Raw genomic sequence first — 25,613 nt, 5'->3', positions numbered from 1 at the left:
GTGGGTGGAAATTGGAAGTGGAGTCAGAGGTGTCATGGTTGTCAGTCTTCCAGTCTGCAGAGAGAGGAAGAGAAAAAGCATTAGTTGACAGCACCCTCTAGCTTTCCGGGGGAAGATTACAATTATCCAAGCCTTTAAATTGTCCCCCAGGCACATGTGTGTGATAGGAACCCTCCCTCAGCTCAGCCCCATCGGGATGGGTGTGTCAAACCACAAGGTCATGAGCTCAAGACAGAGCATCGACGTGGAGACAGCCTCAATGATGAATAACTTTAAACCAAAATGGTTGCAGATCCAAGAACCACTTGGTCACACAAGGATTTGACTCTTTATGAAGTGTCATGCACTGTAGAGGTGCATGGTCCTGTGGTAAAGTGGGGTCTGTAGCTGGTTTGCATTCTACTAAAATAAATCTAATTGCTGCACTTACGTCTTTGGATGGGCGTGATAGCATGGCAAGAGCGGTTACCATATGTGATGCAGGAACATAGGTGCACAGGTGCAGGATCGGCCGTGGCCCAAATTGTCACCGGGAGCTGCTGATTGCCACAACTGTACCACACCCCCATATTAAAAGGAAAGCATGAGTACTATGAGGAGGAAAAGAAAACAAGGGAAAGAGAGAACAGAGGATAGGGAGGCATTCAAAGAAAGGCAGTTATGGGAGAGACCCAGTGTAAGCAGACGAGAGAGAAAAGGCAGACAGCCAGGAGGAAGTCCCTCGAGTGAGCATGTATACAGTGCTTGGGGGCTAATGCCCACTCCATCTGAGTTACCTGGGAGCTGGAGTGACTGAAGAGCTGCTTGGTTGGAGCAAACTCACCGAATAGAGGCAGCGTGGCTGCAGTGGAGTGACAGGCTCATAGAGGCATCCCACGGGTGGTGATTTGTCATAGCACCCAGGAGCAGTGCTGAAGGCAGTGCTGAACTGTTGAATAGGCGCCTCCTTGGCTACAAGATCCCATAAAGAAATAAGCTAAGGAAATGTTCATTTTAAAGGACTGCACCAAGGCTCATCTTTTTGGGGACAGTTTTCTGCCGTGTTTTAACCTGGTTTTAATGGGTTATTTGTTTATTGAAGTTTGTGCACTGTACTTTTGAACACTGCTTGTTTGAATTATTTTAAATAAAAGCACTTAGCACCTTTACACCTTCCCCTTGCAATGTGTGTGAGTGTCCTCATTTTCCTGGCTCATCCTGTTACATTATTGATGGTGTTGGGTTCAGGAGACTCCCAAAATGAAAGTGAGAGCATGGAGCTGACGTGCACCATCACATTTTGTAGCAACATTGAGTTGAACCCAAGCAGACAGCCAGGAGGAAGTTCCTTGAGGAAGTGTGTGAAAAGTGCTCAAGGGCTAATGGCCAGTCCAGCGAATGCTGAATGGAGGTCCTGCTAAGTGAAGTAGCTGCCAGGGAAACTGTACTATTTGGTGGCTTAGGCAGTGGAATAGGCAATTAAAGGAAATTGATGGAGTGGCATAGCATGGCAGATGTACTCAATAGTTCAGTATCAGAAAATTGCACTGTGCCCAAAATAAAAAAAGAATTGGTCAGACATCGCTGTGAAAAGGAGAGTTGCAGCCCACCGTCTGAATCAACACCATTGGAGGAAGTAGCGAACTCCCAAGGCTCACGTTGTTTGAGCAACGAGTTGCTGCAATTATTTGCGGCACACTTGATAGTGGCATTTTACCATTGGGGGAGGGAGATTCGGACATCACTGCAGGTGACGGTGAGTTGTAATTTCTTTTTTGCTTACTGTTATCCAAACTCGTGTAAATAATTTGTATGCATAATAAAACAAACAATCAGGCAGCAGATGTAGCATTAATTACTGTTTATTCAGTTCCAGATAATATTAAAAAAGCTGACCCATATGCTGAGGATGTGGCCACAGGTGATAATGGTGCTGCTGCTGTGCTGACCACATCTTTGGGAGTTGGCTGCTCACACACCCCTGCCTCGGAAACCGCTGGGCGATCATCTGGCCGTGTGACATGTGACGGATGCTTTTCAGGAATCATGAAATGCATTAGTGGATGCAGTAAGAGATGTACCCAATGAACTATGGAATGTAAAGGCAGTACTGTGTAACACTGCCCACAAATTGAATGAGTTAGTTAAAAATAAATGATGCATCTGCTTACCTGCTTTTAAATTCTGTTAATTACATTCAGTCAAAGTTGTAATGCTGTCCGATGTGACTGATCATTTGTTGGTTTATCTGTTCAGGTACGGGCAAGCCACAATTGTGTGCCACATAATGTAGAACGATATATGCTTGCATGATGCAAGACTTTCTGTGGACTATGGAGCAGCATTACAACAGTCTTATCCTGGCAGCACCAACAGCCCTTAAGCTCCCCTATAGTATGTTCTACTATCACCCATGTGTGTAGTTAACTGCTCTGATTACTTTGGGAAAACTGGATGTTGCTGCAAATTGTGCTTTGATGTTTGCCTGTTAAACCACAGTGTACGGAAATCATATATCTGCTTGACAAGCAGATAATACCATTCCATACAGCTGCCACTGAACGACTCAGTCATGACTGAGAAATGCATGATTGGTCAGTCAGTTCATGCTGAAAAGCTCTTGTGGGTAAACACCCAACAGTGAACAGAACTTGCTAAGGAACAGATAGATCACAATTCCTCACAATTTGCCTTTGTAAAGCTGTCCCCAGTTCAGCACACAGCTCCAACAGGATAGCTCTAGATAGAAATCAGCCAGTCATCATGATGTGCCAAGAAATCAGTATGATTTCTGAAAACGCATTCTCTTCTGATTCTTCCATTTGTGATGTCCTCTAACAACGCTAAAGCAGCCATGGTAGTTAGAATAGGTTGGCCATTCTGTGCACCATTATATTGTTACAGATTGCTTACAATCAGGCGCCTTAAATTTATCAATGATATGGGGTTTATTGTGGTGTATTTAATGGAGCCTGTGTCCTGGGATGTGACACTAAAAGATAAAAGGAGACCACACAGAAACAGCACTGCTTTGACGCTGGGTGCTGCCAGTTTGCAAAGCCGAGCAAGGCTGCTGTGAAAATGTGCATGGCTTTAATGCCAAGTTTAGTATTTATACATCATATGCAACATTTTCGTGCATATGCATCATTTATACATGAGGCCCGTGGTCTCCAGATCCAGTAATTTCCGGCTAAGAAACAAGTTCAACACCATCAACGCTTTGGTTCAGCATGGCATTGAGACCTGGGTCTGAAGTGTCAGTTTGTGAAATAAAGAAGAAAAGTCAGGAGTAATTGACACTGGTGCTGATGTAAGGGCCTGTGTTAAGTCATGGAATGCAGCCTCTGTTTAAGCATGTCATACCACTTTGTTAGGAGCTTTCTTTTTTGTGAAGTCTGACAAGGGAGCTGCTCTCTCAGAAAACCAGGGAACAAACCGGCATTAGTAACCCGCTAATCCTAAGAAAGCCTCCATCTGTTTCTTTTTCTTCGGACAGGGTCAATTCATGATGGCATCTACTTTGGTGCATTGATAATGAACAGTACTTCTTCCCACCAAGTAGCCTAAATCTTTAGCCTCGCTCAATCTGAAGAAACACTTCTTCGGGTTGATAAGTAGGCCGACTTTGCTAAGGGTCAGGGGTACCATGCAAGTCTGCCATCCAGGTGGCAAAATAAATGACAAAGTCATCCAAGTAGGTGGCACTCTATTGCAAGGCTGCAACAGTCTATCCACTAGATGCTAGAACGTCGCAGGAGCCCTATGTAATCCAAATGGGAGAACATGATACTACCAATGACTGTTAGGGGTGCTGAATGCGCTATTTACCTCAGTGGAATTTGGCAGTACCCTTTCATCTTGTCAAGTGTTGTCAAATAATGAGCCTTACCAAGTCAACTTGAGGAGTTCATCCACTTGCAGCATCGGATAGGCATTGAACTGGTGGACTTGATTAAGGTGACAGAATTCACCATTTCTGAGACAGACAATATGGTTGCTTTGAGTTCTTGTTGCTGAGTGGATGTCAAATTAAGGATGAAATTAAAGGTGTTATTTTGACTGAAGTAGGAATGAGGATTCACATGGTATACTCATTCAGCCGATCAGCGTTTTGGTTGTTTTACCGAATAGTCGACCGGCCTCTTCCTTTCTCTTAAATTTGTACAGGCCTTGCCAATGTGCCAATAATTTGCAGTGGGCAGTGGGAATCAAGAACATGACTTGATCTCCAGGTGGAATTCCCGAAGTGTCGTGCCACTGTAATAACTGCTAGCCTGGGATGACTGTGCAAGCTCCATATTTTCTATTAGGATTGGTAGGATTTTTTCAAATCTATCTCGTAATTGTGCAGTATATTCTAAAATATTAATGGAGGGAAGTGCCTCTCCTTCCCAGCACTTTTTTTAAAATGTCCAGTAGCCCCTGAGGTTGTCATCCATATAGTAACTCAAACAGGGAGATGCCTATGGAGGCTTGTGGAACCTCCCAATAAACAAAAAGTACAAGGGGGAGTAGCTGATCCCAGTTTCTCCCATCCTTGTTGACCACCTTAGGAAACATTTGTTTGAGTGTTTCATTGAACCACTCCACTAAATCATCACTTTGAGATTGATACACTGAAGTTTTTAGGTGCTTATGCAGAGTAACTTAGCAACTTCTCTGAAATTTTCTGAGGGTGTCCATTGGTCTGTAAGGACTTCTCTAGGGATATCAAAATGCACAAAGACACCTACCAACTCCCATGCAATATTTCTAGAATTGGCAAGTCTCAGGGGAATTGCCGCAGGGTACAGAGTAGAGTAGTATATAACTACTAAAATATATTTGTGACCATGTGCAGAAGGTTCAAGGGATCCGACATTTTTGACTCCTTTATGCTCAAATGGGAAGTCAATGAGCAAGATGGGCACAGGAGGAGCACAGCCCTTTCTAGGAATCTGTTGCAGTTGACATTCCAGACAGGAAGCACAAAAGAGACAGACCATCCAATAAAATCAGAATTTAATCTACTCTAGGGTCTTCTCAGTTCCCAGATGGGCACCTAGGAGGTGACCGTGAGCTAGTTCACAAATCCGCAGCTTGACTCGCGGGACTAACAACAACAACAACCTTACCTCACTCTTATACTCTGCTACACAATATAATTGATCATTATTAATAACAAAGTGAAGCCCCATACTGGCACTCTGACTCAACATAAGATAGTAGAGTAGTAGGCTACTGGTACTGAAATAAAGTAAATAAAGAAAGAAATATAGTAAATAAAGTACACGGCAGATGCCATCGTATTTTGTTCTCCGAGTTCCAATGATAAAATGTATCTAGCCAAATTATGTTCTAATTATTTGTCTTTTTTTTTTTTTTTTCCTAGGATGGGTGCGTTCTATGCTCCAGGACTAGTTGGTATAAATGTCCTCCGTCTATTGACATCAATGTACTATCAGTCATGGGCTGTCATGAGTTCAAATGTTCCCCATGAAAGAGTTTTCAAAGCTTCTAAATCTAACAATTTTTACATGGGCTTGCTGCTGCTTATTTTATTTCTCAGTCTTTTGCCAGTGGTCTACACCATTATGACATTACCCCCTTCATTTGACTGTGGGCCTTTCAGGTAGGACATTAATTTTTATAGCAGGTATTTGATTTGGAAACATTGTATTGCTTTTTTTCCTTTTCCATTCTTTTAAAATTACAATTTTGAGTTTTTAGGCTCATTCTGATCTATGTTAGCTAATCCTCCAATCCATCTGTCTGCTCATTGAATCAGCTACATTATGATGGGCAGACAAATATTATAAACATCTTCCATTATAATGCATTTAACACTACAAAACCTTATGAACCAGGGATGGAGAAGGCAGGTTCAGAATATAGATAGATTGACAGATGTGCATAATAGATGGACAGACAGATAAACGACAGTGCTATTATTTATTGAAAACAGCATATGGATAACAAAACTCTCTGAATCATACAGAAAGGTCAAACATTGTTATATAGCCATTACAGCATAACCAAAAAAAAAATGGGTTAGTAATCTGTACTTTACAAACTTGTTTAGTTCATTTTAGGTTCATGGCTATCGCACAAACCCGTCACCCAAACCAAACTTTAGAACAAGCATTTGTATGTCCAGCTTTTTTTATTTCACCTGAAATTGCCATAGTCAACAAACGCTTTGATACCTCATAATTCTTACACAAAATTGGATATATTCTCTTGCCCTGTAGGATCACTTCAATCTTCATTGTGTCTCACTAAACTCCTCTTTATTTTACTATTTCTTCCGTAATAGTGTTGCTCATTATCTCAAGTAATTTATTATGTAGTTCTGGGTTGGTATACTGTATCTTGAGCTGTCTAACATTATTTTGGCAGTCTTGGATATTTATGTAAATTTTTGTACATTGTATGAACAATGGCAGGAAAAGAGCCATTGAACTATCCTCTATCATACTAGCAAAACTTCAAATATTACCCCCTAAAAGATTAACTCAACTGAAACTCAAGTATGTCAATAATGGCTGCCAAATGGTATTGGTTACATGCTAACTGGTCAGTATTAACCCATGTAGAAATCTCTGTAGCAGCATTCCTGCATTTCTCCATTTCTTTTGATTTGGCCTCACAGGTAAGATCTTCATTTGTGCATATATGTTTAGTAAGTCTCTTATTTACTTTCAGTCAGAATATCCTTTCATGCTGAATGTTCTGTCTGAGGATCAAGGATATCAAAAACTGTGTCTATTTTCATTAAATATTCAAACCAATCATTGTTTCTGTACTGGGAAACTTTTTATTGCCGTACATCTTAGTTGGATATTTGTTTAGCACAAGGTTTCTCAAACTCAGTCCTGGGAACCCACTGTGGCTGCAGGTTTTTTTTCCAACCAGCTTTTGTTTTTAATTGCACTCCTGGGCTAATTAAGTGAACTGTTATTTCCCAAATTCCATGTTTTGGGAACGATATAAAATTAGAAAACTGTGGTTAAAAAAAAATATTAAAATGTACTGAGCAGTTATATGGGAATAATGTATTTTCTTGTTTTTAACAATATTTTAATTAATCAATTATTTACTAATTTGTGGGTCTGACACTAACATAGTTGCAGCTTTTCATGATTCAGTATCGTTTGCCTGGGTGTCTGCTCTACTCGTTTTTTATTGTGTTTATTAAGATACAAATGAAGGGAGCAAACTGCACCAAGAAAGGACAAAACTTAATGAAAAGAGAGTTAAACATTTAAATCCATAGCAAAAACAGAAATATTTCTAAGGTCCCTCTCCATGGGTAATGCTAGTGGTACTGCTTTTAGCACTTGTTAGTGAGATTTTGTCACCATTAATATTAATTCCTTCTACCCTAATATTATATAGAGAGGCAGCTGAGGTATTCAAGTCTTGATTTCAGCTAATTTCTGATATTCATACTTTTTTTCTAAATTATAAATATCCCCAGGGATCAGCATTAAAATCTTTGGACATACATAGAATGGTAAGTTACTGCCATTGTCAACTAACCTAATCCAGTTGGAAACATAAAATATTGCGAGAGCCAATTGACCAGTCTATAAAACATGAAGATTTTAGGGCACCTGTCTGTCAATCAAATATTGACTGCCTAATTATTTGTCCAATTCATCACTATCACTTAAAAAAAATTTAAAATGCATAACAGACTGGCCCTGCAGTCTGATTGGGCATGCATAGCCTCCTCAGGTTCACCCACAACAACAGGTTTGGTATCACAGAATATCTTAGCAGCATTAGGCCCAATGAAGGAACCACATTTAAAGATGGTACTGCAGCCTCACAAGGCACACTTACACCCCCCTAATTATTAGGACAATTAAGAGTTGCCAGACTAATAGGCACACTTTTGGAACATAAGAGAAATCACACGTGAACAGAAGGAGAACTTACAGGCTCCACACAGAATGTTCCTTGGTTACAACTGCATCACCAAGTTCTTAGTGAAATAACAGTAAGTCTGTATCTGACATATTTTTTAATTATATATTAAGGTAAAACTTTACATATTATATGCTGTATTAACCCAGCTCGTGAAAGATGTTTTATAAAGAGATACTCAAAGAGAAAGAAATAGTAGTCTCATTACAGCTATACTGAAGACATAAAACACAATTCTGCATTTGTTAGACATCTTAGATAAGCAAAGGTCTCTAAGAGATATAATTAATTGCTGCTCAATTTGCAGCATATTTTGTCTAAAACTCAGTAGTTGTAGTTCTTCAATACTGTTGTACAATAAGTTTGTCTCATCTACCATTCTGACTTTATCACGTTTATTGGATCTGTATTTCATGAAGTCAGCCACAACAGAAAATGTTTGAATAAATAGAACAGCTTAGAAAGCAACTCTGTCTTTGTGTATTATCAAGAACTGTTATGGGTATCTACTGTTCTATAGTCATACCAGCATATTCTACTTTGAAAATTAATGCTGCATATTATATTTGATTTAAATAATAAAGCACTAATACAATTTATTATATATTATTTTTTTATTCTTTTTAAATAAAAATATCCAGTATTTTATTTTAATTGAAATATCACAGTAACCCTATGATATCTTTTTTGCAATTAGTGGAAAACCACGCATGTTTGAAGTTATAATGGAAACAATCAAACTGGATTTTCCAGCTTTTGTTGGAAAACTGTTCAGTTATGCTGCCAACCCTGGGCTGATTATTCCTGCGGTTTTGCTGATGGTGTAAGTACGGTATATTTAATTCAGTATGGTCTATTATGTTCACTTCCACTTGTAAGCTTAGTGCAATATAAACTGTAGTTAAAATAAAGCAAAAAAATAAATAAAAAAACAACACAAAATTCAAGACAATTTAGTATGTGCTGATATAGATCATACAATTTATTTATTTATTTATTTATTTTTATTTTTTTTATTTATTTATTAATTTTATTACAATCCATACATAGCAATCAAGTTTTTACAAAAAAAAAGAATTATGCTAAGAACAGATCGATCCCCACCCTTGAGAGAGAGAGCAAGCCAAACGGTGTAAAATTTAAGGCTTTTAAAAATACCTAAATCAACAAATTCTCTGTGCTTTATAAAATCATTTCAAAATATTACTGATTAGATCCTGCCATGTTTTGAAAAAGTCTGCACAGATCCTCTAACTGAGTATTTGATTTTTTCCAATTTTAAATAATATAACACATCAGTTTCCCACTGACTTAAAGAGGAGAGTTTGGGTTCTTCCAGTTTATCAGAATAAGTCTGCGTGCCAACAGTGTAGTGAATGCAATCACAATTTGTTTGTCTTTCTCCACTTTAAGACCCTCTGGAAGAACCCCAAACACAGCTGTTAATGGGTTAGGAGGGATTGTGAGTCCAAGACTGTCTGAGAGGTAATTAAAAATTTTTGTCCAGAATAATGTTAATTTGGAGCAGGCCCAGAACATGTGACCTAGTGAGGCTGGGGCTTGGTTGCAAGTTCGCAGGTTGGATCATGCCCTGGAAACATTTTGGAGAGTTTTAGTCGAGACAGATGTGCTCGATATATAATTTTGAGTTGTATAATTGTATGCTTTGCATATGGAGCTTGAGTGAATTCTCTGCATTGCTACTTTCCACTCCTTTTCTGATATATTAATTGAGAGGTCATTTTCCCAGTGTCCTCTTGGATCTTTGAAAGGAAGGGATTGTAAAAGGATTTTATATATTGTAGAGATGGAGTCTAACTCCTTGAAATTGAGCAATAATTTTTCCAGCGTGGATGAGGGTGCAAGATGAGGAAAATCTGGAAGGTTCTGTTTAACAAAGTTCCTGATTTGAAGATAGTGAAAGAAATTTGTAGCTGGAATGTTAAATTTGGAATGTAATTGTTCATAGGATGCAAAGACGTTGTCTATATAAAGATCTCTAAGCAAGTTAATTCCAAATTTTTCCAGATATTAAAACTGCATATGTTTGTGAGGGTTGAAAGAGGTGGTTCTTTTGCAGGGTGCCACAGAAAGAAGCTTCTCCGTCTTAAAATGCTTTCTACATTGGTTCCAGATTCTAAGTGAGTGGAGCACAATTGGGTTATTAGTGTATTGCCGATAACGTGTGTTTATTGGAGCACAGAGCAAGGAATACAAAGAAGTACTGCAGGATTTTACTTCTATTGCGGTCCATGCCTGTGTATGTTCTTCTATTTGTGTCCAGGTTCTTATCGACTGTATATTTGCGCCCAGTAATAAAACTGGAAGTTAGGTAGAGCCATGCCACCTTCTGCCTTTTGTCTTTGTAGGGTCGCTCTTTTGATGCGTGGATGTTTAGAATTCCAAATAAATGAGGTTATTGTTGAATCTAATTGCTTAAAGAACGATTTATTAATGTATATTGGTATGTTTTGAAATAAAAAGGAGCTTAGGAAGAATATTCATCTTAACAGTGTTAATTCTTCCAGCTAGTGTGAGATGAAGGGTTGACCATCTATGCAAGTCTTGTTTAATTTTTTCCATACAGGCGACGAAATTTTGTTGATAAAGAGCTTTATGTTTACTTGTGATGTTTACCCCGAGGTATTTAAACTGTTCTGCAATGATAAAAGGAAGGGTGTCTAATCTAATATTATATGCTTGAATTCACGGAAAGAGTACACTTTTATTCAGATTAATTCTGAGACCAGAGAGCTTTTGAAATTCTGTGAGTGCTGCTAAGACTGCAGGCACAGAATTTTCTGGATCCGATATATACAGTACCATGTCATCTGCATATAATGAGATTTTCTGTTCCAGTCCTTCTCTGCTAATCCCCTTTATCTGATCAGTATTTCGACAATGTATTGCCAGTGGTTCAATGGCAATTGCAAACAGCAGTGGTGACAAAGGGCATCCTTGTCTTGTGCCACGTTCTAGTTTAAAGTAGTCTGAGCAAATGTTATTGATGCAAACTGAAGCTTCTGGGTTAGTATACAGTAATTTAATCCATGCACAAATGTTGGGCCAAACCCAAACTTCTCCAAAATAGTAAAAGGTATTTCCATTCAATCATGTCGAATGCTTTTCTGCATCCAATGATAATAATATTTCTGGGGTGTTTGATTTAGTTGGTGAGTATATTACATTAAACAGGCGAAGATTTGAAGATAAGTGTCGGCCCCTAATAAATCCAGTTTGGTCTTGTGATATTACTGAGGGAGCACTTTCTCCATCCTTCTAGCTATGATTTTAGAGAGTATTTTAACGTCGTTATTCAGAAGTGAAATTGGTCTGTATGATGCACATTGTAATAAGTCCTTATTTTGTTTTGGAAAGACAGTGATTAGTGCTTGGCGAAAGGTTTGTGGAAGAGATTGGTTATCTCTGGCTTCTGTAAATGTTGCTAATAGGAGGGAGCTAGCTGAGCGGAGAATTTCTTGTAAAACTCTGCAGGGTAGCCGTCAGGGCCTGCTGCTTTTCCACCTTGGAGTGACTTTATAGCATCCAGTAATTCTGATAATGACAGAGGTTTATCGAGCTCCTCCACACTAATAAGCGTCAATTTGTGGTATCTGTAATTTATCCAGAAATGCATTAGATTGTATATTGTCTTCTTTAAACTCAGTAGTATATAGGGATTTATAGTAGTCTCTAAAAGTGTACATTATATTTTTGTGTTCGATGATTTTATCTCCGTTAGTGTTAGTAATTACGAGATTGCGTTGCGTACATCTTGCTTGTGAATTTGTTGCTAAAAGCTTATTAGCTTTCTCTCCATGTTCATAATAATGATGTCTGGATTTGTAAATTAGTTGTTCGGTTTCTTTAGTTGTCAAGAGGTTTAATTCTGAATGTAGAGCCTGCCTCCTCTTATGTAGAGTCTGCTTGGTAGTCTGGCATGTTCTTCATCTATTTTAGTAATTTCTTTTTATCTCTGCTACTTTCTTCGCGGATTTATTTCTGTGGGAAAGATATGAGATAATCTGTCCTCTTAAGAAGGCCTTAAGAGTTTCCCAGAGTATTCCTGCAGAGATCTCAGGGGATGTATTTGTCTCTAGAAAGAATTCAATTTGTTTGGATATAAATTCAGTACAATTCTCGTCAGCTAATAGAAGCGGATTGAGACGCCATCTGCGGGGTGAGTGTATGGGGCTTAGTAATTTCAGCTCCAAGATCATCGGAGCATGGTCTGAAATAACAATAGCATCGTATTTACAAGATTTAATCTTAGGCAAGAAGTTATTATCTATAAAGAAGTAATCAATCCTTGAGTAGCAATGATGTACTGGTGAGTAGAAAGAATATGTTCTTGAATTTGGGTTTAAAACCTCCAGGGATCTGATAAGTTGTGATCAGTTATAAACTTTGTAATTATCTTTGCGGTGTTAGTTGCGTTCCCCTGTGGAGGAAGTCTTATCTAAAAGTGGATTTAGAACACAATTAAAGCCCCCAGCCATTATAAGTTTATGAGTGTTCAGATTGGGAATGGATGCAAATAAATTTTGTATAAATTCCTTATCATCAACATTAGGTGCATAAACATTTATCAAAATCATTTTACAGTTAGATAAGTCTCCCATGACCATCACATATCTCCCTTCAGGATCCAATACTACATCTGATGCTACAAATGGTACTGTTCTATGTATGAGAATTCCCACCCCTCTAGTTTTCTTTGTAAAACTAGAATGGAACATTTGGCCAGTCCAGTCTTTTGCAGCGGAACTGATCCTTACTTAGTAAGTGGGTTTCCTGTAAAAATACTATTTTAGCATTTAGACCTGTTAGGTGAGAAAGTACTTTCTTTCTCTTTAATTCGTGATTCAGGCCTTTAACATTCCAGCTTACGAAGTTAACTGTCCCATCATGGAGACACTGATTCTGAGTTTTTGGTGTCATATTATAGTCTTAACTGGAAGTGAAATAGTTTAGGTCTTAATTTCCTATTCCCCCAAGAGTTGTTGCCATGCAGCTTATTATTACGTTGATAGTTATAATTATAAAGATTGAGATGATAGATTAGATATAGATCAAGCCTGCTCTCTTTCTCTTCCCCTTAACCCCCACCCTCCCTTTTTGCCTCCCCAGGTGAGGCTAAAACCCACTTCATGCAGTCCCAGTCCTCTGACATACCCAGAGACAGAGCACGTCCAAAGCACATCAAGCCCCCATGCAGTGGCGCTTTAAGGTTAAAAGATAGAGATATCTGTTACCAATATAGTCTTTAAAAGAGGAAAAAAAAAAAAAAAGAAAAGAATTTTGCACTTATATATATATATATATATATATATATATAATCTTCATCAATTTTAGTGCATTAAGATTTATCTGTAAATTATTACCACCTACACCTGAACACCAGCAAAACCAAGGAGCTGGTGGTGGATTTTAGGAGGACCAGGCCCCTCATGGACTCCGTGATCAGAGGTGACTGTGTACCAGACCTATAAATATCTGGGAGCGCAGGCTGGATGATAAATTGGACTGGTCTGCCAATACTGATGCCCTGTTTAAGAAAGGTCAGAGCCGACAATACCTTAGAAGGCTGGCATCCTTCAACATCTGCAATAAGATGCTGCAGATGTTGTACCAGACGGTTGTGACAAGTGCCCTCTTCTACACAGTGATGTGCTGGGGAGGCAGCATAAAGAAGAAGGATGCCTCACGCCTGGATAAACTGGTGAGGAAGGCAGGCTGTATTGTAGGAACGGAGCTGGACAGCTGGACATCCGTGGCAGAGCGGCGGGTGCTGAGCAGGCTCCTGTCAATCATGGAGAATTGTCACGATGCGGGTTCATTGCATGCTCCCATCTGCTGTCCGGGAGCCCTTGATCCCAACACCGTCGGTAATGTCACCGATGAGCACAGCAGTGAGGCAACAATAGAGCAAGGGGATGGTGTACAAAAATGCCAAGTGCTTTTATTTAAAAATAGAAGAAGAAAACAGTGTTCAAATAAATCGTGCAGTGCTTTCCAATAATTAAACAATCCATAAAACAAACGTGGTGGTTTAAAAATCAATAAACAGAAAAATAATAATCCTTTAAAAGATGATGAGGTTAAAACGTTGGAAGCAATCTCTTTAAAACACAAAGCAAAGTGCGTTAGTCTAACTAGTGACACCCCTTCTTCTCCCTATCCAGGAGGAGCCACTCTACCTGCAGCTGACCTTCTTTCCACTTCAGAAGAGGTCTGGAGGCCTCCCGATCCCTGGCTTCGGTCGCACACTCAACCCAGACTGGGACTTGGCTTCTCTCCAACGGCCAAGACTCTCACGCTGGAGATTATCTTCCTAAGTCTCCCGACTCACCGAGTCACCCCCTTCACTGGTCACTTCCGCTCCTCTCAAAATGCTCAGCGGGAGTGACCACAATCAACTGCCCTAGGTTTTGGATAAACACCTCGCTAGGGCCCACAGTCCAACTGCACTTGAGCCTGCTCTCTCTCTCACACCAGCTTTATCCTCATTGCTTCCTCGCTTCCTCCCAGCAACCAACGTCTTTTCCTTTCTTTTCTTTCTCTCCCCTTAACTGCCTTGCGCTTCTATTTAATTAAGAGGACGTGGCAGTCGTGGCTAATCAGTAGCCCCGAGAACAATCATGGACATGGACGATTTCTCACCTGTGCACTAGGTGAGAAACGCCCACACCACAAATCATCCTGGGACACTCTTCAGCCGCACAACCACCACGCCCCCTCGCTAAGCCGCAAGCACAGCGATTATTTACTTAAAACTGGCCTTTGACGAGAGCTGTGAAACCGCTATACTACAAAAATCCACTGCATCCGCTGAACAGGATTATCTCCAGACAGAAGAGCAGCTTCAGCAAAAGACTGCTGTCACTATCCTGCTCCACTGACAGACTGAGGAGATCGTTCCTTCCCCCACACTATGCGACTCTTCAGTTCCACCCCAAGTTAACATTAACATTATACAAAGTTATTTTCTGTTATACCTGCATTTTTATCACTCTTTAATTTAATATTGTTCTTTATGTATGCTGCTGCTGGAGTGTGTGAATTTCCCCTTGGGATTAATAAAGTATCTATCTATCTATCTATCTATCTATCTATCTATCTATCTATCTATCTATCTATCTATCTATCTATCTATCTATCTATCTATCTATCTATCTATCTATCTATCTATCTAATAAGATGGACGAGATTCAGCTGAGGATCGCCTTATGCAGAGTGGACTGCTGTGCAGACAGGACTGCAGCTTACGCTAAATGTTAAGGTGGAGGGCTGGCGCTGTACATTAAAAAATCCTGGTGCACAGCTACAAACATTAATATGAATTAAATAAGCTCTTTCAGCATCCAAATGGCAAAGAAGACAAAACAAAATTGAATTTACCACCCCTAACTCAACCAGCTGCCCAGTCCCATAAAGAACAGCCCATAATGGTTCAGGTCCACAATATGATAAAGGTCATTCCTTGATTTATTGACCCTATGGCTAAAGGTTCTGTTTTAAATGGAAACTTGGAGTGCCTGTATCTTGTCATCTCAATGTACACTCTGAGCTTTAACAGCTAGTAAGTTCTATAATATAAAAGGAAGAGTAAAACATTTATAGCTTTGAACTCCAAAATCAGTGTTTTAAAACTGACTTGTAGCCAATGTTGAAAATTAGGAACTAAAGTTATATACAGTAGTTGCACTATTTAGTTCTATCTATCATCTGTGCATCCATGCTTTGAATTAACTGTAGAGTACCAGGGTGCTACTTTGGTGCAGTGTTTAGCACTGCTGCCTCATGAATCCAGTGTCCAGGGTTCAAATACTATGCCTGTCATTGCCGGTATGGACATGTTTGCCTTGGTTTTCTTTTGGGGACTTCTGCTTTACTCCCTATAACTGTTCAGGTTTGGCTGATTGACAACTCTAACTTGGCCCTAATTTGGCTAAATAAGTCTGTGATGAATGTGCTGTATGATGGAATGGGAAATTTCCTGTCTTGCACCCAGTGTTACCCGGATAGGCTCTGTGCCCTGTTTTGGATTTAGTGAGCATAGTGCACTTAAGTCTAAATGCATAGTAATAGTTGGTACGTCAATAAAACTAAATCTAGTTAAAATTTATGCAAAAGACAGTAGATTTCACTTTAGAAATATATAATTAAACTTGCTGTTCTGTGCTTATTCTACATTTATTTTATAAATTTAAGGTGGTATGTATGAAGAATGATATGCTATGAAAGAACAATATGTTTGTAATTTCAGTTAAAGTTATAAAATACAAGCACAATTGACATTGCCTCAACTCTGTTTTAAAGTATCTCTATTGCCTTATGTTTAGCAATAAAATATATTGCAGGCACTTGATGACTAGTAAAGCACCGTTTATACTGATTATGTGTTTTATAAAATAATTTTCTTTCAGGTTGGCGATTTATTATTTAAATGCTGTATCTAAGTCATATATGAATTCAAACATGGAATTAAAGAAGAAGATGCAAATGGTATGTACTGAGCAGTATTAGGTAAATTGAGTATTGGGTGAATTTCATAAAAATGCTGTATTGTGCTAGGACAGACATAAAACCCTTCTGATATAATGTAACTATTGCATGAGTCTTGCAACTACAATATCTCTTTTGGGAGTGATTACATATGAACATTATTAATTCTTCCCTACTAAAAAAATGCTACCAGGTTGATATTATAAAATATTTAGACATAAATTATCAACTATAATGTATAATTGGCTACATCCATCTGTGTCATTCTACAGCCTTTGTTTATCATTCAGAATGCATGTGTGAGCTCAAATAGTACATGAGAGATATCCACATCTAGAGACCCTCTGTAGTCCATCAAGGGACAGTGGAGGTCGATGGTGCTTTTAAATTTTTCCAGGTGGTTTTCAGAATCATTTTATTTCTTTAGACATCCATTCTCCTACTCCCAGCAATTCTTTAATGTCATCAGTCCATCTACATGCTAGTGTTACCAATACCAATTTCTTTTTCTCTTATCTTTATTCTGATTATACACTCTGATTATCTTCTCCCTTCTCATCATGCATGAATACTCAAAAAGACCAACATTCCTTAACAACTTCTGAATTTTTTTTTTCTAATTTAAGATCAGTTTGAATTATTTCATTTGTCACCTTTTGTCTCCAGATGATATTAAGAATCTTTCTGTAGCAAATTCATTCAAATACATTCAATTCTGAAATTTCTTTCTTTCTCAATGTCCATGTTTCACAGGCATAAAGCAATGTACTGTAGGTTACAACATAAATCTATTGATGCACTTAGACACTTCATCAGTGATGTAACCTGGGGTCATCAGGTATTTCGGGTCTTTCAACATCAGACACCCTCGTCCAGGTAACCTAACCAGGAGTGATCAGTTCCTGGCTTGTGCCCTAGTAGCAAGTGACCACAGTTTTTCATCCACAGCCATCTAGAGGCTTTTTCTGATACATTGGTTGTAACTTTGATTGCTTTTATCTTACTCATACCTGTGATGCCCAGAAGACTGTAAGCCTTACACAGAGAATGGGCTATAAAACCTCTGCAGCCCACCTCTATGGACAAAAATCATGTACACCTCCTGCATCAGCAGTATTCTTTCTCCAACTCAGCATACATTTCTTTCATATGCTCAGAGGTGATGCTGCTCAGGGTTCATGGGAGGCCCAGCCATTTACAGAGATGGTGGGTGACTCTTCTTTCAAAGCCCTCTACGTTTGACAGTGGAACCTCATACCCAAGCAGTGGCCACAAGATCCTGGGAAGTATACAATGCTGATAAATCCAGGCTTTAAAACTCCCTGGCAGGCCTGACCTATCCACTGATGCAAACAAAGCCTCCAGCTGCTGATTTGTGGCCTTGATAGATCTAGAGTTATGTAGGAATTTCTGTGTCTTTCTTGGTTTATCTATTCGTTTGTGGTGGGACCACAGGCTAGGCCACTCAGAGGTTGCTTCTGGGCTTCATGTGGCCTGCTGGCCACCATATCATTAGGGTGGCCTTACAGCCTTGACTGATTTTGCTAGATGAACAATCGTTGTACATTTTATAATGTGAACTCAGCAAAAAATTGTCTTTTTTTATATCGTCTCTGAACAGCAACGGGATGAAGAGAAGAATCGAAGAAATAACAAGAGCACAACCAACTCTGTCCTGAAAGATTTGGAAGATTTGCTACCTATCAATTCTGGAGCTGTTAACCACACCACTGCAGCATCAAGTACTTAATACTTAATTTTCTTAATGGAATTAACACCTTTCCTTCCAATTACTTAGAAATATACTTATTTTTACATTTAATATGAAAATATTTTGATGCATGATATGGTGGTACATTGATTAACATTGTCTCATTACAGCTCCAAGAAACTAAGTAAAAAGTCTCAGACCTAACTGTGTTTTGTATGTAGGTACATTCTTTTCATGTCAGGCTGAGTTTTCTCTGTGCAGTCAAATTTTCTTCCCATATACAGTAATATGGAGCTTAAGGGACCATAAGGTGTAAAATAATTCTAGCAGTTCTTTAATTTATTTGGCTTAATTTTGTTTTTTTAGTTTTACCATTTAAGTTAAGTCATTTAGTTTTAATAAAATAAAAAAAATGATAAGGCAGTTTTAGTAACCCTAACTCAGATTTTAATAAAAAAAATTAGATCAGTGCAATGCAATTCCTGTTGAATGTTGGACTTTTTAGATGATGACTTTGAGGAAGGCTACATCAACAGAAGATGCCAGATGATCCAACAGCTCAAACTAAGGGTCTTTGAACTGGAGGAGAAATTGGTTGGCCTGCGTTGTAGTAGAGAATTTGTGGACCTGGCATAGATGTTCTTTAGAGAGATAGTGTACACCCCAAAGGTGGCCCAGGAGGAGATTCTAAACCAGACAAGTAGAGAGAAGTGGGTCATGGTCACAAGGTAGAAGATAAAGGGTGCACACTGTCCAGAGTCTTCAACATCAGAACTGGAAGTATCAAACCATTTTCTGGTCCTTGCAGAGTTGGACGGTGTCTCTGAAGATTCTGAGGTGGTATTCAGGCATGAAGAGCCCCAATGGGTTGTCTAAAAAACAGTTTCCAGATAGAGAGAGGTAGTAATAGTTGGGGACTCAGTCATTAGGGGGATTGAAGCCAGGTTTGCTCCAGGGGCAGAGAGTCTCGCATAGTGTGTTACCTTCTAGGTGCACAGGTGGGAGACCTCCCTGGAAGGGTAGAGAGGCATGGACTGGGGAAATTAGAAGGCTTAACGCTTGGCTCAAATTTTGTGTAGGATAGAAGTGTATAAGTTTATGGGATGTTGGAACTCCTTTTGGAACAAATGGGACCTGTTCTGTCTCAACAGGTTACATCTGAACTGGAGGGGCACCAATGTGTTGGGCAGGAGTATGAGTAGGTTAGTCGAGAATTGTTTAAACTAGGGTATGGGATGCAGGGAATTTAGGAGAGGCCAGGTTTAGAACTGTGCATAGTGGAACAAACAATAGTGTACAAATAAAAATGTGTAATAATGTAAGTTCTAACCCAATGATTAAATATAAAAGTAAAATGAGTAATACATAAAAAATAGCTTGGCTTAATGTTAGAAGTATCAAAAATAAAACAAATGCGTTGGAGTTGTATGTAGAGGAGCATAACTATGATATTATAGCAATAATGGAAACCTGGCTAAATAACAAAGATGGGAATGAGTATAAAAGAGGGATACACATTTTTAGGAAGGATAGACAGAACAGAAAAATAGATGGGGTTCCTTTTTATGTCAAACAGAATTTAAATACAAGTCCTATTCAGTTAGATGATGAACCCTTAGAAAGGACATGTGGCTTTGCCTGGAAAAGCATTAGGGAAAGAGGCTATAGACCGCCCAGTACATATATAACCCCTTGATACATATTTTTAGGAAGTCACGGTGCACTTGGGAAATTCCAAAGGACTCTCGGTGGAAAATGGCTATTATTATTATTATTATTATTATTATTATTATTATTATTATCCATCCATCCATTATCCAACCCTCTATATACAAACTACAGGGTCACGGGGGTCTGCTGGAGCCAATCCCAGCCAACACAGGGTGCAAGGCAGGAAACAAACCCCAGGCAGGGCACTATTATTTTAATTATTAGAAAATAGAAAGTCAGTTTGCACTGTGGGAATTCCAAAGAACTGGAAAATGGCAAATATTATCCTGTTATATAAAAATTCTGATCAGGCAGATCCAAACAACTATAGGATAGGCCAGTAGAGCTTAATGTGCATCATAGGAAAATTAATGGAAGGAATTATTAAGGATAAGATTGAGCAACAAATGGCAAGAACAGTCAGCAAAGGTTCAAAAGAGTGAGGTCATGTTTTACTTACATGTTAGAATTTCATTAGGAAGCAACAAAAGGATACAATGCAAGTGGAGCATATGATATTATTTATCTGGTCTTTCAAGACAGTGTTCAGAAGCCATTAAGAAGGCTAAAAGGATGTAAGGTTTTATAGCACGATGTGTGGAGAGTACAAGTCCAAGGAGATTATAGTGAACTTTATAAGGCACTGGTGAGGCCTGATCTGGAGTACGGTGTACAGTTTTGGTCCCCAGGCTACAAAAATGTGTTGTGGCGAAAAATTCATCATCAGAAGGCTTTTTACCTAAAAATAAAGGGTATTAGGACTCGGGATAGACAGAAAGAGTTTTAAAACTTTATTGCAATAAATCAACAACAAGGACTCAACCCAGTTCAGCCGATTGAGATTAAGCCCTGCAGTTCCGGACTCAAAACTTATATAGCCATTTCATATTTTCTCCAATCTCACTCATATTAGCTCATTTGCTCATTTTCTCTGACTCCCCTCTACTCCTGTCCAGCCGATACCTTGAGTTCTCATGGGAACCCTTATTATCTCCTGACTTCACCCTGCAGCTGGCTGGGCTGGTATTTTCACTGCCTATTGTTCACTCCAGTTTCTGTTTTTCTTATACTTAATTGGTTCTTCAGCTAGGCAGATGTTCCTTATTCCATATTTTGTCTTTCATGGTGTCACTTCCTTTTCTAGCCTTTCATGCTATGCTATATTGGTGGCCTAAAGCTAAGCTTTAATTAAAAAGAAATATAGTATATGTTTTCATTTAATCATTGCTTGGCATGCTTGATTTGTCTTAATTTCTACACTAAAGTTTATTTCTAATATATTCTTCTAATATTTTTGCTAATGCCTGAATTTACTAAGACTTTCTCTTCATGGCATTACATCAGTGTGACCTTGCTTACAGCAAAAGCCTTTTGTTTTCTTTCTGCTGATTCCCCAATCCAGCTGGTTTCTTTACGTGCCTCCCAGAGCCATCTTCTGTCTGAGGTATCGTTTCCTTAGCTTTCTAGGCTTGGACACAGGTGTTCTCAAACTCTTATCCTGTTCTAAGTTGGTTTCTGTACGTCAATCTCTGTTCTTTTTCCTGTACGTTCTCAAACTGGTAATTTCTGCTGTAAGCTTAAAAATAATGCAATATAACTGATTTTTAGTTAACTATTTGCTTGACCTATCTTATTTGCTTAACATTGTAATTTATGCTTAATCTAATGTTTTAGAAGTTTTTAATTACTTTTTATGGCTCTTTATGTTAATTTGCTATTCTCTGTGCTAATATAAAAAATTTTCCTTCTACAAATGATATAGCAACACTAGAAAAAGTCCAGAGAACAGCGACTACGCTGATTCCAGGGCTACAGGAGATTAATTATGAAGAAAGAGCTGAACCTTTTCAGTTTAAGATAAAGAAGATTAAGAGAAGACATGATGGAAGTGTTTAAAATTATGAAGGGAATTGGTACAGTGAATCAAGACTGTTATTTTAAAATGAGTTCAAGAACACAGGGACACAGTTGGAAACTTGTTAAGGGTGAATTTTGCAACAAACATTAGAAAGTTTTTCATTACACAGAGAACCATAGACATTTGGAATAAGCTACCTTTAGCAGTGACTTTAGGGACTTTTAAAGCTAGAGTTAACATTTTTTTAGAAGATTTATGTGAATAGGACTGACAAGATTTGTTGGGTTTAATAGCCTGTTTTCATCTAGATTGTTCTAAAGTACAGTAATAACATGTATGTTAACTTTTCATTGGCCCAGTATGATTATGGATGTGAACATGATTTGCCTTTTGATGGACTGGTGTATATCTACATTTGGAGTTATGTTGCACTTGATAGTGCGAGTTGGAATTACAGGGTTGGGAAGATGAATGTATCTCATGAAGCATAATTAAAATAAATAATACACTGTATTATAAGCAAGGACTGACATAATTAAGCTGGAACAAAAATTTTCAGTCACTTCACCTCTCTAGGGCTGAACTTGAAGAATCCTCTTATATGGGTAGGCTTATGATTTTAATGGCATCGGAACATTGTGTAATATAAAAGGTAGACTTAACCTACCGAAAGATTTGATCCTTGATCAAATAATTACATTTTGTTTATGGTTTTGACTACATTTATTATTGGCTTCAAATTTAATGTTGTCTTGTCAACTTTGGTTGCTTTTAGGATGCCAACCTCGTCATCATCTGACAATACTCTTGAAATGCCAGTGAAAAAAACAATAAAACAAGATCACTTTGCTAAACAATAGCCTGGAAGGACTTCATGGAAAATTCTCAAAGTCACAACAAACTCCAAAACAATACACGTCTATTTTAGTTTATACTAAAATGCCAGAAATTATTTATTTATTTATTTACTGACTTTCTTACTTATCTACCTATTTGTATATTTATTTATTTGGAGAGCTTCTGTAAAAAACCAAATTTCCCCCTGGGGGAAGTCTATCTATCTATCTATCTATCTATCTATCTATCTATCTATCTATCTATCTATCTATCTATCTATCTATCTATCTATCTATCTATCTATCTATCTATCTATCTATCTATCTATCTATCTAAAAAGAGAGTTTGCTGTTATGATGAGCAATTTGCATGCTAGTCATAGTATTTTTGATGTGATAGATACTTAATCTTTGTCCACATATTGATAGGTATGTCTTTGTACTGCCACATGGGGCTTGTTGTACACTTAAATTTACAGTTATTCTTTTGAAAAGTTTGTTCGCCTTCAAATGATACCCATAAAATCACACCACACACCTACTTTTTCTACTTTTCTGTTTTTTTCATTTTTTTGCTACCCATCATTCATTATTGAAATGAGTGTTAATGTGTTCACTCTAATGTAAGGATTAGATGTACTTTTCTAAAGCAGAGGTTCTCTAATGATCTTAGTGAAATTTTGGTGTATTTATAGGTTTATGTTGTTCTTGAAGAACTTTTTAAAGTTTTGTATCTTCTTCTTCTGTATTTGTGTAAAGATCAACAACCCAATGGTGGAGACCAAACAAAACCTATGAAGGGAGGAAATCGAAATGGGACTAGTGTTCGTCAAGAGAAGGAAGTGTCATTATCAGCACAAAATCCTCGCATTGCAGTAACAAGACCTCCAGGACCCCGCCCACCTGGCCCATTGCCTGGAAATCCACGCCTAGCAGTGCCAGGCCAACCAGGTCGAGGACCACCACCACGGGCAGGTGGAGGCAGAGGGCAACCAAGACATTAGAGCATCTTTGTCACCTGGATGTCACTTGTCAGCTTTGTATTAAGCAAATTTCAAATATGATTTAGATAACTGTATTGAGGGAACGTTATTTCTGAGATAACTGTAGATCAATAAATTTAACTGCTTTTTAGAAAAAAGATCAAAACCAAAGTTGCACTTTGTACTATACGAGCAGGCTGAATTTCAGACAGAAGGAGTCTGGAGTGGCCAGAGTCTCAGGTTCTTTTAGCATTCGAAAGAAGCCCTATAATAATGAAGCCTGCAATGGTCCTCGTTATCATGATATTTCAGTTTAAATTAATCAAACTTCAAGTAAAATTGCCAATGGGCCACATAGTCTAGCTATACTATGTATGTATGAAATACGTCCACTTTGCTTTTTTATTCACTTACAGTATGAATAAATTAGCACACTGAGTGTCACTAAAACATGATATATGAGGTAAGATATTGGAAACATATGTAATCTAAAATATGTAGGTGCCCTGAAGTAAAATGTATGTTTACTCAATACAAAATGTGTGAGACTGACAGGTTCACTCACAGTTGTTCAATCATGATAGAGGCACTGTAATGTAAAGACAGCATAACCAGACAAGAAAATAAGCTCAGTTCTTGCTTAACCTGCCTGTGCTCCAACTGTGAACAATATCTGTAAGCAGCTGTAATGTATCCTGTTGACCTTGGAAAAAAAGAATCAGAGAAATGTGCAGCGCAGTAACAAATAATAAGGCACTGCAAGTGTTGAGTATAGCGGTTATACAGAACGGCAGCATATTGTTTCATGGAATATGAAAAAATGCATACAAGAACTAATTGGGTATTAAAAAGGCTCAGTAAAGTTGGTTCATTTCCAACTAACTATACAAATAAAGTACTAAGATGCATTTTTTTTGTAAATTGAAAACGTCTGTTTCCCATAATTCCATAATGGAAAAGACGCTGTGGAAAGTGGATGGATGGACGTAAGATAGTACTGACATCTTAATGAACTGTTCTTTTAGGTGCATTCATTTATTGTAACAGATGGTTGAGTGCATTATTAAAACCGTTTTATGTGTTTTAATCCTAATCTTAATACTGTTTTCTTTGTAACCATCACTAGTTTGACTTACAGTTTGGCTCAGTTATGTGTAAATTCTTGAGTTTGATTGTCTTTTTTTCAAATAATGACTGTGTTTCTTTGTTTGACATTCTGGACTCTGTTGCTCAATTGTTACTTTCCTGGTTTTAACATTAGCTAGATTATTATACCAAAACCATCTCCTGATTCTTTTTCTCTCCCCATACTGCTGCTGCCTTTAGAAGTAAGAGTGTAAATGAAGAAGAGTTTATTGGGAACCCTGTCGCTTGTAGCTCTGTGTCATAGTCACAGTATGGTGACCAGTTTAGGACATTGTCATTTTTTACTTCTCCAATCATCAAACATCAGTATTGCTCTGCATCTCATGTATCAGTAGTCATTTAAAACCTCATCATTCATCAGACATCAGTATTACTCCACATCATGTATCAGTTGTCATTTAAAACCTTGTCATTTATTAAACGTCACTATTACTCCGTATCATGTATCAGTAATCACTCACTCATCATACATCACTACTGATGAGTTGCCTATCTTGCATCACTACTCACTTATCATTTGAAACACCATCACTCATCAATATCCATTTTTCACCTGTCAGGTGACAGTTGTTGCTTTTCATTTTCCATCATTTTTTAAAAGAGCCAATCAGCAGCATTAGCAACAACAGGGGGAATGTGGAATGTAGATTAATAATATTTAATGGAGCCTATTGGTTTATTGAAATATCAGTCAAATATTTGCAGTTTGTTGCCATCTCAATATCTGTGTGGTGTTAATGATGGGAAGTGCAATCATTGCAAGTAAAATTTTGATTTATTTGCAAGTTTGCAAAATCAAAGACAGTTGTGAAACTGGAAAATCGGCTTCCTGTCTCCTAAGTGCAACATAATATAGCGTACACACAAGATAATCTCTCGTTACTATGTCACATATAGGATATAACCTTATAAGAAGAGTTATTATCTCAAGATAAAATTACACTAAAAAAAATCAAAGTGCGGGTCAG

At 38.1% G+C, this 25,613-nt stretch overlaps 1 protein-coding gene across 1 annotated transcript in view; it reads left to right on the top strand.

Annotated features, from left to right (window-relative positions):
* LOC120528712 (transmembrane channel-like protein 2-A) overlaps positions 1–23,520 on the top strand; it is a 114,109-nt gene extending 90,589 nt beyond the window's left edge. The window contains exons 17-21 of the mRNA XM_039752868.1: positions 5,354–5,593; positions 8,591–8,716; positions 16,323–16,401; positions 18,023–18,143; positions 23,276–23,520. Of these exons, the coding sequence (XP_039608802.1) occupies positions 5,354–5,593; positions 8,591–8,716; positions 16,323–16,401; positions 18,023–18,143; positions 23,276–23,520 (811 nt within the window). The remainder of the gene's footprint in view (positions 1–5,353; positions 5,594–8,590; positions 8,717–16,322; positions 16,402–18,022; positions 18,144–23,275) is intronic.
* The last annotated feature ends 2,093 nt before the right edge of the window (positions 23,521–25,613 follow it).

This window comes from Polypterus senegalus, chromosome 4, assembly GCF_016835505.1.
Source record: "Polypterus senegalus isolate Bchr_013 chromosome 4, ASM1683550v1, whole genome shotgun sequence".
NCBI lineage: Eukaryota > Metazoa > Chordata > Cladistia > Polypteriformes > Polypteridae > Polypterus > Polypterus senegalus.
This window is presented reverse-complemented; position numbering and strand designations above follow the sequence as displayed.